This window comes from Bombina bombina, chromosome 7, assembly GCF_027579735.1.
Source record: "Bombina bombina isolate aBomBom1 chromosome 7, aBomBom1.pri, whole genome shotgun sequence".
In the NCBI taxonomy this organism is placed as follows: Eukaryota; Metazoa; Chordata; class Amphibia; order Anura; family Bombinatoridae; genus Bombina; species Bombina bombina.
Window position 1 is genome coordinate 519,879,708 of NC_069505.1, and position 13,011 is coordinate 519,892,718.

A 13,011-nucleotide genomic window follows, 5' to 3' on the forward strand; every position below is an offset into this window, starting at 1 on the left:
AGCTCTGCCAGAGGGTCCTTCCTCTGCCTGGAACAGACTGCTATGTAGCCCAGGAAAGTGATTTTAGCAGAAGTCCACTCAAATAACTAGACAGACTAGCATTGAGGTGAAACAGGAACTGATTTTATTGGGAAACACACACTCATTTTGTACACAAAGCTCATCATGATAAAACACTGGACAATCCCAAAATTTTCCCGCCATTCCCGCCCCTCCATAGCAGCCATAGCCACAGAATCCCAGGACCCAGGGGTGACGGTTTTGGGGTGATCCCGGGGGAGTGCTTCCAGGATGTCATTTGAAAGCACTCGGTCACCAGATGCTACAGTCCAAAAAGCAGCATGATTTGTTACTGGGGACCGGAGATACAGTCCATTGAAGTTATGAGGGTAGAGGTGTCCAAAACCTCCGGTTCCCAAAGGAGCTCCCCTCCGATAATTCCCCAAGCTCTTGTCCTCCCTAGGGGCTACCAATCCCCAAAAGCGCAGAGTTCTGGGGCAAAGGGCCGCTGGAGCGACCACGGGTAAAGTTAGTGGGTGTCCTGCTGTTCTGTGGCTGACTGGGAGTTCCAGGAGCCCGGCCAGCCTGAGAGGGGTTAGACGAGTGTCCGTTGTGAGGCGGCCAACCGGGAGTTCCAGGAGCCCGGCCAGCCTAGGAGGGTCTTTCCCGGTCATAGATTAGCTTTTCCATGACCAAGTGTACACAGCAAAACAGCCCACAGCACGCATCTAGGAGATCCTGTAAGCCATGAAATGGCCACATCTAATGTAACAGGGAGTGAGCCATGTAGTAGGGGGGTGGGGGGTAGCCTTGGCTGTTTGGTATCCGTTACAAGGCATATATGTACAGCCACTTATCAGCAGCTTGCTCCCAGTAGTTTATTGTTGCTTGACAACAAAGTATACCAAGAGAACGATGCATATTTAATAATAGAAGTAAACGCTGTTTTAAACTGTGTCTCTGGGCAGCACCTTGAATGGTAGCAAAATAGGCAGCTCTGTGCAAACTGCTGTTAAATCGACAATTATCAGCAGCTCCTCTACTCATCTATTTCGGAAAATGCAAGCTTAATATCAAGGAGACTGAGTTCTTTCGATTGCTATAAAAATTTGTTTGAGGAACTGCACTCTTTTGCCGATCCAGAGCGTTGAGGCCTGTGGCGGCCCACAGTGGTAGAGACCTTCAACTCCCCCCTGATAAGCGGGGTTAAACAGTGTTATAATCACTGCTATTCTTATATCGCTATTCAAGATTGAAGCTGTATTATAAGGATGTTACACGGATGTGAACCAGAGATTTTGCAGCTCCTACAAGAACATTTTCGATCCCTCGAACAACGCCTTTATGAGGCCTTTGGGATGGAACAAGAGAGTCAGCAAACACAGAGACAAGCTACAGAGGAACTTGTAACCTCTCATTCTACTACAAAAGCACAAGATCTCCAGGCTTTGTTACAAAGGGGAACAATATTGGGCGCCGCAGCCTTACTTGAAGGCGAACATATTTCTCTAAAAGTTAGACACGCCCATCAGCAGATCCAAGCTCCAGCTGCTTACCGAGCAATGCCTCAAATACAGAGAGACCACACCACACACGCACCTCACTGAACCCTGAACTTACCAATGGTTATGTTGTGCAGCCGTGCGAGTGGAAGATGTCACACAATGTAAATATTCTTAGGATCGAGATGGCAGTACGCACAGCTATGTGCCATATACCTATGTGGAGCGAAATGGAGCAGAGCGCCGCCGCCGAGGCCACAACATATAGATTGGGCCGGAACAAAAAGGAACTCCTGCAGCTAACACCTTCTACTCAGAAGCGGGTCCCTAACTATCTTTACGGTATGGCACATTCCCGGAGTGTGACAGAGACTGTCCATATACCAATCAGTGTAAGAGTCGCCAGCATTGTCAGGAAAACTGGTGTAAGCTATTACAGACTAGGCATCGGATATCAACAGTTAATCTCTGGAAGATCTCTGGAAACATGACAATCGTTATGCTCCTATGCTGAGATCTGCTATAATGCTCCAGTATAAAGCTGGAATCGGCTAAACATTTGCAACACCACATTGTCATCGGCAGTATAAATGGAACAACAACACGCTGGAATTTGACTCAAACTGCTATACTGAATGGTTACCTATTATGCTACCGTCCTTCTGCTATGGTTGACAATTCATTCTCCAAGGGCAACAAATGTGTTTATAATCTCCCTGCATAAACTGAAACATGTCCTAATGATGGCAACTGAGCCTGATGCGTGGATGACTTTGTCATTACATATTAATTATTTGTTTTTATATACACAACAGTTGATTGCTGTGCAGTCCCCTGCTCCTATGCTGTTTACATTTGTTCCCAGTACCATATCTTTGCGTCACTATATCCCCCCCCCCCCCTATAAAGGTCTAAGATTTAATTCAGGATATATAAATTATTTTCTATCTAAATATTTACTCTTACCAGGGAAGAGCTGATAGGCTCTTATAACTAACTCACACTATGCTTGTGATTACTCACGTCTTATACTGCAGATGCACTTCATTTACCCTTAACTATGCTTTGGAAATTCATATAGCCAACCATCGCATTATTCTGATAATTGCTGAACTACTAGCGGCCGTGGCAGCAAAGCTTACTTTATTAAAATATTAACTGCTTTAGTGTTTGGTAATAGGAGTTCAGGCTTATCAGTTTATGTATGTATAAATATATATATATATATATATATATATATATATATATATATATATATATATAGTATAAATAAATATATATATATATATATATATATATATACAGTATAAATAAATATATATATATATATATATATATAAAATAACTCATTATGTAGTTTATTAACAAATCTAGACAGGTCAGAAGGCTTGTTTTTCCCACAGACAACCTCTGAATTACATTGTTTCCAATCCAGCAAAGGATTCTGGGTAAGATATGCAAATGAGGTTCACAATGACTCACTTTTTTACTTCAAGTCTGCTTTTAGGCAGATTCCCTTTACACCAAAGCATCGCTGCTCACACAGCTTATAAACTTAGCTAGGGTTAGTGCAGTGATTCATAACCATCCCAGGACAGACTGTTTCGTAGTTATTGCTACTCATCAGCTGGGAGAAGGTTTGAATCACTGCTGGGTGAAGTTGATTTCTGGGCATATATATATATATATATATATATATATATATAAAATGAACCCATAGCTAACACAAGATACTATGTAACCTCCATGACCAGTACCACCTTTTACCTACATATCTCAGCTCTTTTAGTCTAAATAGGTTCAATTGTTTTGTTATATAATGTTGATATTTGGAGTTACATAGCGTATGGTTCTTTGGAACTTTGTATATAATCCCATAGGTGTAGTGTGTACCATGTTACAGGAACACAGATTGTGTGTGATAAACAGTTATGTACTATCTTAGATGTCATATAAGAGCTTACCAGGTATGATTTATATCCTATCAGAGGCATACAGCCTGTATTCATCTAAATTGTTCATGTGTAACATCCCCCAACAAGTTTTTGTACAAAATGATATACGCTAAAGCACTCAATATTATTATAGTCCTTCAGTTATTTCTCAACCCAAGATGCTCGTCAAGAGTCCAAGAGTGGCCCTATATGTCTAATACTTGATATGTCTCCCTTATTGCTCCCTGTTACTAGTATATGCTAATGTTAATGGTCCAAGAGAGGACAATGTTTCCCATATGGGGATTTTCTTTTTTAAGTTTTGACAATTGATAATAGGGGTTTAACTATATGCATGCTCAAAATAAAAAAAAAATGAGGTTTATCATTAGAGATCCAAAAGTGGTCTCCGGTGTTGGCATCAATCTCCTATAACTGGTCCAAAAGTGGCCTCATATAACATTTGGGAGGTATATAGAACATTAGGCATTCTTTTGACATACCAGATGTTTACTTTGCAGGAATATATTTTGAAAATGTAAACTGCTATACCATATACTGTCTGTATCTTCATATTTTTATTATGTATTCTTACATGTATGCCTTATTTAAAACCTCAAATAAAAATGATTTGAAAAAAACAACAACTATGCTCTATCTGAATCCTGAAAGAAAAATAAAATGGGTTTCATGTCCCTTTAAGTGCGTTTTAGCATATATGATGCAGATGAAAGTGATAACAAAAATGGTATCTTATATGCCAATAAGTATAGATGATTAATTAAATTAATTATTCAGGAACAAGCTATGGGCCATGCATCTAATACAGGTAGGGCCGACTGGAAGACACAAGAGTGAATAATCCAGGTGTCTTTACTGACCTGAAAACATCTCTCCCTGTGCTGTGAATCCGTGTGCAACGGCCACATCTACAATGGTTTCCAAAGAAACATCATGACCCACAGAAAGCAGCGCACCCGCCATCCACAAAGCAACCAGACCACACCTGAGGAGCAGAGGGGAACAAACGTTATACACAACGCCACATGTATCAGTAGCACACAAACAGCAGTGTCTGTAAGTGTGTTATACACAGATCTGGGAGCATACCTTCTTATTAGATACTTACTGAGGTCCTTCCTGTATAAGGGATGGGACACTCTGGTTATAAAGCAACCATTTTAGATCTTCATGGAATCTGTAATAAACATAAAATGAAGTTAAGAGAATTATCCCTGCAGATATAATTAATCTATAAATACAAGTGTAACTAACCCCTTTGATGCGTATGACAAGGCGTTCTCGTCATGCACATCGCTACCTGTAGGCGCATGATGAGCCCTTATCGTCATGCAGGGAATCCCACTCACCACAGGCCAGGGATCGTTGGTGACCTAGTGGGCGGCACTTCCAGGCTTCATGGGATGCACCTGGTGACATCACAAAAGGGGCAGAACCAGAAAGATCCAGCTCCAAGGGAGTTAGATCTCAGCTCCCATAGGAGCTACAAACATCCAAGACCCATCATTTGAAAGAGAACCCCCTACAGATTCAAATGATGTTAGACTTGGAGCAATACCACTCAAAACATCTTTTAAAAATGAAGTAGAAAAAACACATGGGGATTTGTTGGAAATGGCTCATTATATGTGCAATAAAAAAATCTGGTACGTGTAGAGATCTCTAATAAAGTTTATTCTTTAGTAGACAAGTCTGTCACTCAAAACAATATAAGAACTGTGTCTGTATAGTCAGGTGATCACTGGGGTAACACTGAACATCTTGCAAGAAAAAAGTGGTTTTATTTCTGTACTGATCAATTGGGCCTCTCTAATCTATATAGTAACCCCAAAAGCCAATATGGGCCCCTATTTTACATGTGACTACCCTGGATGACAATTTATTAAGGTGATCCCAGTAACAGCAGTGGTCACTTGGCCATTTTTAATATTATTTACTAAAATCTAAGCAAAGATGATATATATTTATATTTTGGCCGTAGCTATCTCATATACCATGAATTATAAATATAATAATGGTATATTGTGAATCTGCTGGGCCTGCTGGAAAAAAAACAACATATAATTTGTGTGGGTCAATCACTTAAATTTGACTACAATAGGTGTTTCAATGTAGGTAGCAAAAAAAAGCTCAAAATTGGCTCAGCACTGGGATGAAAAAAGGCTTAGCAGCGAAAGGGTTAATCGTCTAGTTATATGTATTTAAAGGCACAGTAAACATCTTGAGATTACAAGATATGTCTGTTGTGTTGCTATAGAATAACGTATCAGCCAAGTCTTAATGTTTTTTAAACAAATGAACATCCTTTTTACTGCATATTTTTTTAATAGCCAATCTGGGCTTTAGTCCACAGACAACAAGGCTAGTCACAGTTATAAAGTAGGTATCAAGCAAATTGTTTTGCAGTTGTTATCTGATAAAGCCAATTAGGGACATATATGTAGCATGGTTAGTCTTGAAAAGTCAACAGGGTGCATTTCAAGTTCTTAGAATTAAAAATTGCTCTATTTTCAGAGCTAAATTACATGAAAAGGGGCAAAATAAATAATATAAATATATTGCAAAATTGTTCTATTATGCATAACTAAACATATAAAAATCTGAAGGAGTTTACTGTTCTTTTAATGCTTTATATATCCTTTGTGAAGATTGCAGAGAAAGACTACAGTAAAAAAAAAAAGTTTTAATAATGCAATAAGTAGTATTCAATTGCCTTCATTAAAAGGTGTAATCATTTTTTTAACCTTAAAGAAATCATTGCAGTAACTAAATCATCTTCTGTAACTTTACAACTACTCACTGTGTTAAACCCCTGCAAAAGGTTAAACGCATAGATAATCTCCTGCACAGGAGCTGCATCAACTGGCAGGTCCTTACCAGGCACAGCCAGTGAGCCAATGGGCAGAAGCAGTTGAATGTCCCCTCCAATCACTGCTAAGGAACTGCAGTGCTTGAGGCTCTATTGGATAAGATGCTAAACCCTGTATTAAAAGGGATAGTTTAGTCAAAATTAAACATTCATGATTCAAATAGAGCAGACAATTTCAAGCAACTTTCTAATTTACTCCTATTATCAATTTTTCTTCGTTCTCTTGATATTTATATTTGAAAAAGCAAGAATTTAAGCTTAGGAGCCGGCCCATTTTTGGTTCAGCACCTGGGTAGCGATTGGTGGTTACATTTAGACACCAATCAGCAAGCGTTACCCAGGTGCTGAACCAAAAATGGGCCGGCTCCTGAGTTTAAATTCTTGCTTTTTTCAAATAAAAATACCAAGAGAACGAAGAACAATTTATAATAGGAGTAAATTAGAAAGTTGTTGAAATTGTCTGCTCTATCTGAATCATGAACGTTTAATTTTGACTACACTATCCCTTTAAGCACTGATATAACCAACTAGCAAATTACCCCTTCCCGCAGTTAGGACGTTCCATGCCGTCCAAACTGTGCTTGGCTTTAGCGCCCTTAGGATGGCATGAAACGTCCTAGTCGTTTGGCTGTACTGAATTCATAGACACTTCCTGAATGGGATAGTGGGCTGGAGGGGGTGCCTAGCATCATAGGCACTCCCCCGACACCATCCCATCATTGGCGTGATTTCAATTTTTACTTATTTGTTTACATAGAAACTTTGTTCCAATGTAGACAATTAAGACCCGGCAGGAAGGGGTTAATATAGGTGTGTGTGTATACGATAGATAGACAGACAGAATAGATAGATAGACCGACAGAATAGATAGATCAACAGGATAGATCGACAGAATAGATAGATGGATATTTTAACCAACCTATCTTTTTGTTTCTTGATCATCCTCTTCAACTCTTCACATCCGCCAACTGAGGGGTCGCTGTTTTCAGCCACTTTCTTAAAGAATTTGCTTTTAACTTGGGGTGGCAGGAGGGTAGAGAGACATGGTGGGGGTGGTGGCATAGGTGGGGGAGGAACTGTAACATTTTGGCTGATACTGTCACCATTCTTCTCAGGCATGGATCCTGCAAAACAATTTAATCAGAACTTTCCCAGTTTAAGACACCAATGTCTTAAATTGCTATAAAGAAACCACACAGCGACAATGTAACCTGCTACAGGCTGTTAATTTGTTTATCGTGTTTATTGACTTGAGATGTCGATGTTTTTCTCCTTAAGACCAGTACAATCAGTATTACATTCAAAATAATTTTGTTACGCTTACACTTTGTGCTTAGTTTACACTTTCAGTATTATTACATCCAAGCTTTTCACTTTCTATTTTCTATTTTAATACATATACAGTAGATTTAGATCCAGCAGTGATTTTACAAATGTTGGTTATTTTTTAAAAGTTTCTGTGTTACTTTAGCATATTAGGATCATACTTTGTATATTTCTGTGTATATTTTACAAATTAAATTTTCTCTATATTTGAAAAATAAAACACAGCTTCAGGAAGTGGGAGGGACAGAGAAGTTCCAATTCGCGGTCACAATTCTTGTGAAATTTTGTGAGCATTTTAAACAAAATGGTTTAAATGAATTATCTGGCCAGCTGTATGCAGGTGAAGTTTGCTCAAAAGTCCCAATACACTTATTTAACTGACAGAAAAGTAATATATACTAAACTACTGACAAGCACAAGTTAAATTGTAGTAAAAAACATTTTAGTTTAATTTGTAATTGCTGCAAACTAAGACTTGATATCAGCCAGCCCCATGGAATTTTCAGTTAAAGGGACAGTCTACTCCAGAATTTTTATTTAAAAAGATAAAGAAACTTTATTATTACCCATTCACCAGTTTTTCATAACCAACACTGTTATATTAATATACTTTGTACCTCTGTGATTATCTTGTATCTAAGCCTCTGCTGACTGCCCCCTTATTTCAGTTCTTTTGACTGACTTGCATTTTAGCCAATCAGTGCTGACTCATAAATTACTCAACAGGAGTGAGCACAATGGTATCTATATGGTACACACAAAATAGCACTGTCTAGCTGTAAAACACTTTCAAAATGCACTGAGATAAGAGGTGGCCTTCAAGGGCTTAGAAATTAGCATATGAGCCTACTTAGGTTTAGCTTTTAACAAAGAATACCAAGAGAACATATCAAATTTGATGATAGAAGTAAATTTTCTTATAGAATTCAGTGACTTCAGCCCCTGTAGAGTTTGCACTATAATTTCTCTCCAAACTAGAGAGTCTTTGCTTATCGTGCCCTCTCCTTTTTATAATTTCACTAGGGAACTCACAGTGCTGGAGGATCATTTTATAGCATCTCCTCTGAGCGGAGAGGTTTATATAATTAAGCCCAGGGAAGAAGAGACTTTGGGTCAGATGATCTAAAGCTCTCCGCTCTGGATATATTATCTAAGAAGTCTCTTCAGTATTGTGAGGTCCATAAAACAATTTAAAAAGGGCAAATTTTAGCTTAAAGGGATATGAAACCAAAAAAAAAATATTTTATGATTCAGATAGAGTAGGTCATTTTAAGCAACTTTTAAATTTACTCCTATTATCAATTTTTCTTCGTTCTCTTGCTATCTTTATTTGAAACGCAGGAGTGTAAGCTTAGGAGACGGACCATTTTTGATTCAGCACCTGGGTAGTGCTTGCTAAAATTGCATGCTCTTTCTTAATCATGAAAGAAAAAATTGTGGTTTTATATCCCTTTAAAAGGACGGTCTACAATAGAATTTGTATTATTTAAAGTGAATGTCAATTTTGATGAATTAGTGTCCGGTTTTTAATAATCCTATTAAAAATAAGGGCAATTTAATTCAGCAAAATTGACATTGCACTCGTTTTCTTCAAAAACGTACCTTTTAATCCTGGCAGCCACTCCAGCGATTCCCCCGGCCGTTGGAAGCCTCTGCAGACGTCAGAAACGACAAATCCGGCTTCCTCCAATCACGGCTTCCCCCCGGGGGAATCTTGGCCTGATGCAACGCCGTGATTGGAGGAAGCCGGATTCGTCAGTTTGGACCCGCGAAGACGGCTTGCGACGGGCGGATGAAGTGCTGGAGCGGCTGCCAGGATTAAAAGGTAAGTTTTTGAAGAAAACAAGTGAAATGTCAATTTTGATTAAAGGGACAGTCTACACCAGAATTGTTATTGTTTTAAAAGATAGATAATCCCTTGTTTACCCATTCCCTAATTTTGCATAACCAACACAGTTATATTTATATATTTTTTACCTCTGTGATTATCTTGTATCTAAGCCTCTGCTGACTGCCCCTTTATTTCAGTTCTTTTGACAGACTTGCAGTTTAGTCAATCAGTGATGGCTCCCAGGTAACTTCACGTGCACAAGCACAGTGTTATCTATGTGAAAAACATGAACTAACACCCTCAAGTGGTGAAAAACCTGTTAAAATGCATTCTTAAGAGGCGGCCTTCAAGGTCTAAGAAATTAGCATATGAACCTCCTAGGTTAAGCTTTCAACTAAGAATACCAAGAGAACAAAGAAAAATTGGTGATAAAAGTAAATTGGAAAATTGTTTAAAATGACATGCCCTGTCTGAATCATGAAAGTTTTTTTTGGACTAGACTGTCCCTTTAATTAAAGTGCCCTTGTTTTAATAGGATTATTAAAAACCGGGCACTAATTCATCAAAATTGCCATTCACTTTAAAAAGATAGATAATCCCTTTATTATCCATTCCCCAGTTTTGCATAACCAACACAGTTACACAAATATACTTTTTACCTCTGTGATTACCTTGTATCTAAGAACCTTCTGACAGCCCCCTGATCACATGACTGTGACTATTTATTATCTATTGACTTGCATTTAGCATTGTTTTGTGCCAAATCTTAAATAACTTTCTGTGCCTGAACACAGTGTTATCTATATGGCCCACATGAACTACCAAGTCTCTTGTTGTGAAAAGCAATTTAAAAAGCCTGTGATAAGAGGCAGCCCTTAAAGGCTTAGAAAATAGCATATGAGCCTACCTAAGTTTAGTTTCAACTAAGAATACCAAGAGAAAAAAACAAATTTGATAATAAAAGTAAATTGAAAAGTTAATTAAAATTACATGTCCTATCTAAATAATGAAAGTTTAATTTTGACTAGATTGTCCCTTTAAAAACTGTTTCTCTCTTTGTGCAGGGAACTAGATGTGAAGGAAAGACAACTACATAAAAATATAATGTTCAAAAAAAGAAGCCCAAAGATTTTGTGTCATTTCTCTCCATGCAAGAGAGGGGGAAAAAGGAGAAAATATGAGAGAGAAAAAAAGAGGAGATAGAGTGTGTGAAATAGAGAAAAGAGAAAGTGAAAGAAAAAGGGGAGAAAGAAGGAGAGATGAGAAAAATAGTCTGAAAGAAAGTGAGAGAAAGATTAAATGTAAGGGGAAGAGAGAAGGAAGATAAGTGACCTCCCAACTGTCCCTATTTGAGAGGGACAGTCCCTTTATCTGAGCTTTGTCCTGCTGTCCCCCTGAGACAGTTATATGTCTACAGAGTTTCCCTTAGCCCAACCCATGGGTGAAAACAACAAACTGCCCAGACACACTCACTGACTACCCAGACTCACCCATAATTCTGCCCACTTAACACCCTGGCCACACCCCTTCCAACACGGCTCCACCCCCACAACAGCGATGGGCCCCCATCAACCTCCCAAGCCACAAATGTTAGGAGGTATGAAGAAGGAAGGAAATAATAGATATTCCAATAAACTCACACCTTTTAAAAATATTATATAGTGTGCATTAATTTGTCTAATGGAGGATGTCCCCGAAAGATATCTACTAATAGATATACACACACACACAGTATATATATATATATATATATATATATATACCCACACATACACAAACAGTATATATATATATATATATATATATATATATATATATATATATACACACACACATACACACAAACAAATATATATATATATATATTATATATATATATATATATATATATATATATATATCTCAAAGGGAAAAATGAAAATTAGTTTTTATAAGAACATTTAAAATATTTTGCCTTAGTAAATATAGTAAAAATACAAGTCCCAAAAAAACTTTCATGATTTAAATAGGACATGTAATTTTAAACAACTTCCCAATTTACTTTTATTATTAATTTTGCTTTGTTCCCTTGGTATTGTTAGTTGAAAGCTAAACCTAGGAGGTTCATATGCTAATTTCTTAGACCTTGAAGACTGCCTCTAATCTGAATGCATTTTGACCACTAGAGGGCATTAGTTCATGTGTTTTATATAGATAACAGTGAGCTCATGCACGTGAAGTGACCTAAGAGTGAGCACTGATTGGCTAAAATGCAAGTCTGTCAAAAGAACTAAAATAAGGGGGCAGTGTGCAGAGGCTTAGATACAAGGTAATCACAGAGGTAAAATGTGTATAATTATAACTGTGTTGGTTATGCAAAACTGGGGAATGGGTAATAAAGGGATTATCTATCTTTTTAAACAACAAAAATTCTGGTGTTGACTGTTTATTCTTAAAAAGAGAATTGAGAAATTGCATTGTTACATTGAGAAGATTGTAAGTGACATAATATTGCATAAAAAGATCATAATTATTTTTGAAGATCTGATAAACAAAATCTATTTGGCAATTTTAAATGATCTGGCTTTAGAAAATATAGCAATTCCATATATAAAAGCTGAATATGGTTACAAAATAGTTTATTTAAAGGGAAATTAGACATAATGTTTCTTTTGTGATTGAATTTAAAAAAACACACACACAAAACTTTCCAATTTACTTCTATTATCAGATTTACTTTGTTCTTTGGTATCCTTTGCTTAAAAGCATGTAGGTAGGTTCAGGAGTGTGCACTTGGCTGAAGCACCATATGGCAGCAGTTTTGCAAGAAAATGCTGCTTCCATCTAATGCTCACAAGCATTCTAGCAAATCTGCTCACATATAGTTCTACAGGAACGTGCAAGCTTCCTACCTAGCTATGCTCTTTAACAAAGAATATCATTAGAACAAAATAAAATTGACAATATAAGTAAATTATTGGTCAATTTTGCTTATTTTTTGTAATGAAGTTCTTTGTTGAATAGACACCTAGATAGACATTCTTGCAAAACTGCTGCTATATAGTGCTCCAGATACATGCACATTCCTGAGTTTACGTCCCTGTTTTTCAGAAAAGGATACCAAAAGAACAAAGAAAGTGTGATAACATAAGGAGAGTACAAAAGTTGTTTCAAATTGCATAATGTATCTAAATAATCAAATAAAAAATGTGTTTCATGTCCCTTTAACGATTGTAAACGTAAATGTAAACTTGTTACAGACTGCTGAGCCTATGTAAGCACATAAGACGAAATTTGTTGTGATTTATAGACCTCAAATTGTGTGTCACAAAGTCTACCAGTGACTTGACATCTCTGCAATATAAATATCAAAATGAATTGAAATAAAATGGCTGCTACTACTAAATTCATGCAAAGGACAAATACAAACGCTCTGTACGGACATAGGGAAAGAAATACAAAGACAAAATGTTTATAATCACGTTTTTAGAGTAAGAGATATTCCTGTTCCCGGGTGGAAAGAATAAGCTGTAGCACACCTTCCTCTTT

At 37.3% G+C, this 13,011-nt stretch overlaps 1 protein-coding gene across 3 annotated transcripts in view; it reads right to left on the minus strand.

The window, feature by feature from the left end:
* The window catches only part of ACTMAP (actin maturation protease), an 82,374-nt gene extending 69,366 nt beyond the window's left edge, over positions 1–13,008 (minus strand). The window contains exons 1-4 of one of the 3 annotated variants that reach the window (XM_053721785.1): positions 12,945–13,008; positions 7,246–7,450; positions 4,566–4,634; positions 4,318–4,442 (exon numbers count right to left, since the gene is read on the minus strand). In XM_053721785.1, the coding sequence (XP_053577760.1) occupies positions 4,318–4,442; positions 4,566–4,634; positions 7,246–7,445 (394 nt within the window). In that variant the 5' untranslated portion in view covers positions 7,446–7,450; positions 12,945–13,008. Of the gene's footprint in view, positions 1–4,317; positions 4,443–4,565; positions 4,635–7,245; positions 7,451–9,629; positions 9,733–12,944 lie in introns of those variants that run through there. The other 2 variants (XM_053721784.1, XM_053721786.1) reach the window with 2 other exon arrangements.
* Between the last annotated feature and the right edge of the window lie 3 nt (positions 13,009–13,011).